Source organism: Sardina pilchardus, chromosome 8 (genome assembly GCF_963854185.1).
Source record: "Sardina pilchardus chromosome 8, fSarPil1.1, whole genome shotgun sequence".
NCBI lineage: Eukaryota > Metazoa > Chordata > Actinopteri > Clupeiformes > Clupeidae > Sardina > Sardina pilchardus.
In genome coordinates, this window is record NC_085001.1 from 5,841,619 (window position 1) to 5,844,118 (window position 2,500).

General features: G+C 45.9%; 1 protein-coding gene across 3 annotated transcripts in view; it reads right to left on the reverse strand.

Moving 5' to 3' along the window:
* LOC134088502 (zinc finger protein 154-like) overlaps positions 1–2,500 on the reverse strand; it is a 6,787-nt gene that overhangs the window by 794 nt on the left and 3,493 nt on the right. For all 3 annotated transcript variants that reach the window (XM_062542482.1, XM_062542481.1, XM_062542483.1), the window contains exons 8-9: positions 1,504–1,696; positions 1–1,343 (exon numbers count right to left, since the gene is read on the reverse strand). The exon at positions 1–1,343 is cut by the window's left edge and continues 794 nt beyond it. In XM_062542482.1, coding sequence (XP_062398466.1) covers positions 517–1,343; positions 1,504–1,696 — 1,020 coding nt within the window. In that variant the 3' untranslated portion in view covers positions 1–516. The remainder of the gene's footprint in view (positions 1,344–1,503; positions 1,697–2,500) is intronic.

Genomic DNA, 2,500 nt, shown 5'->3' on the forward strand with positions numbered 1-2,500 from the left:
TCTTTCAAACTGCCTCTGCACGTAATAGGCCAGCACTTGTGACCAATCGTAGCCGTTCGGTAAAACGGCAAATACATCCTTCTTTAAAACGAATGACTTGAGTGCTTGAGTGCAAGTCTATACTTCCAAAGTCGATGACAAAGCCGATTCAAACGAGCGCGCTTCGTTAGCCTCATCCATCTTCGCTGTTCTCTATGGTTGTTATGCTATCTCGCTGTTGCGCAGCTCTGTCGTCACTGTGCTAAGGCGGGCTCAAGGACTCGGTGCACAGATAGAGCGTTCTGATTGGAGCTGCCTTAGTGCCGGACGCAGGATTGGCCTTAACGGTGTGACACTAGACCATCCCGCTAGGCAAAAAATATTTTTTGCCGCTAGTGTGCGTCTAGATTTCTAGGCTTGCAGTGAAGACCAATTAGCTGAATTTGAAATAAGTGCATTGCAATCGTGAAATACACCTTAAAGTCTGCAGTCTAACAGAGTCGCCACTGCCACTTGACGTGAGGCAGGTCTACAGATTCACGTGTGCTTAAGCTCATGCTTTTTTAAATTTCCTTTTGTGGAAAACCTCTTGCCACATTGAGCGCAGTCAAACGGCCTCTCTCCTGTATGAATGCGCTGATGCGTTTTGAGGTTACCAACATGAGCGAAACGCTTGCCACACTGAGTGCAGTGGTACGGCCTCTCTCCCATGTGGATGTTCTGGTGTGTCCTTAAACTTCCAAGTTGTGTGAAATTCTTGCCGCACTGAGAGCAGTGGTACGGTCTCTCTCCTGTGTGAATGCGCTGGTGTATTTTGAGGTTACCAACATGAGTGAAACGCTTGCCACACTGAGTGCAGTGGTACGGCCTCTCTCCCATGTGGATGTTCTGGTGTGTCCTTAAACTTTCAAGTTGTGTGAAACTCTTGCCGCACTGAGAGCAGTGGTACGGTCTCTCTCCTGTGTGGAGGCGGTAGTGTCTTTTGAGACTATCCTCTCGATTGAAACTCTTGCCGCACTCGGTGCAGTGAAATGGTCTCTCTCCGGTGTGAGTGCGCTGGTGTTTGATGAGATCGCCCACATAGTGGAAGCTTTGGCCACACAAAACACAGTGGTGCTGTCTCTGTGCGGAGTTACTTTGTTGGTGCGGTCTGTGTGCAGAGTTAATTTGTTGGTGCGGTCTCTGTGTGGAGTTAATTCTTTGGTGCACCTTGAGCTGGGAGCTGAAGATTTTGTCAGACGGAGGATCGGAGAAACATTGCGCCTCCTCTATCTCTGTGGAAGAACTGGAGGAAGCGACGGTCTGTCGGGTCCAACAGGAAGTAGGGTTCTCCGAGGGGTCAGCAAATGATGATGCACAAGGCCCTTAAAAAGACACGACACACAGAACTATTACTATGGTGTTAGTGAATAGGCATTCAGCTATGTATGTGTATGACTGTACTAAATAAGTAGGTAAGTGAGTGTGTGTGTGTGTGTGTGTGTGATCTCTTATGGATCTCGGGGGGGGGGGGGGGTCTCTTACGGTTGTCAGATTGGTCTCCATCTCTCTTCCATCTGCTCATCTCTTCCTCCATCCCTCGCTGTCCTTGTGCCCTAGCCCAGTCCACCAGCCCCACCGACACCCCACAAAACTGGGCCAGAGACACGGGGTCGTCAGAGGGGAAGTCAATCTCTGACCGGAGGACTGGAGTCATGCTTGATTGGCCCTCCTCTTCCTAAAGCACATTAAAGGAAGCTTTTATTATTACATTGCATGTAAATGCAATGTACTGTTATCCCTGTTCTTCTTATTATCGGGATAATTATTCTTCTTCCGACCAAAATCAACGATTAATGGCACTTAAACTACTGAACCGTTTGACGTCACTTGTAATGGAGATTTGATGAATGTATTTTTCACATTTGTGAATTTTATACTTTTTGAGATATTTACGATAAAAGAGTTAAAAACTCCCAGAGTTAACGTTGAGACGCTTTGGCGGCAAAGATTGATTGTTACAGTACGTCAACTCATTAAGCTGTAACAGCTGGGAAACATTCTATCATGCCACAGCTGCAGTAAACCCGGACGTTATCGTCTTGTCTCCTGCCGTAGGCTCCTTACTTGATTTGCTTATATCGTTACAGTAACCGGTTAGCTCTAGGTAACGTTATCAACAGCTAAAGACAATCAAACCTAACCTTAACGTAAACACTGTATTTAGGAAAACGACAAGCATAACGTTTGTTCCAGGCTAACGTTTAACGTCGGGGCCGGCTGCAGCATTAAAGTGTACAGTAGCTACTGTACGTAGGCTATGTAAGCTATCAGTCGTTTCACTGTAGGTGAACTTCAGTAGGCTACTGTGTCACAAACAGTGTCAGCGCTTGCAACTCGTTTAAAGTTGGCAACTTCATTTCAGTCTTTCATTCTAATAAATGAAGAGTTCTTTTCCAAAATACTATCCACAATTTTGATGCATTTTCATTAATCACTATTGAAATGTGGGTTTCCAAGTAATTTCAGTGGAATTGTAATT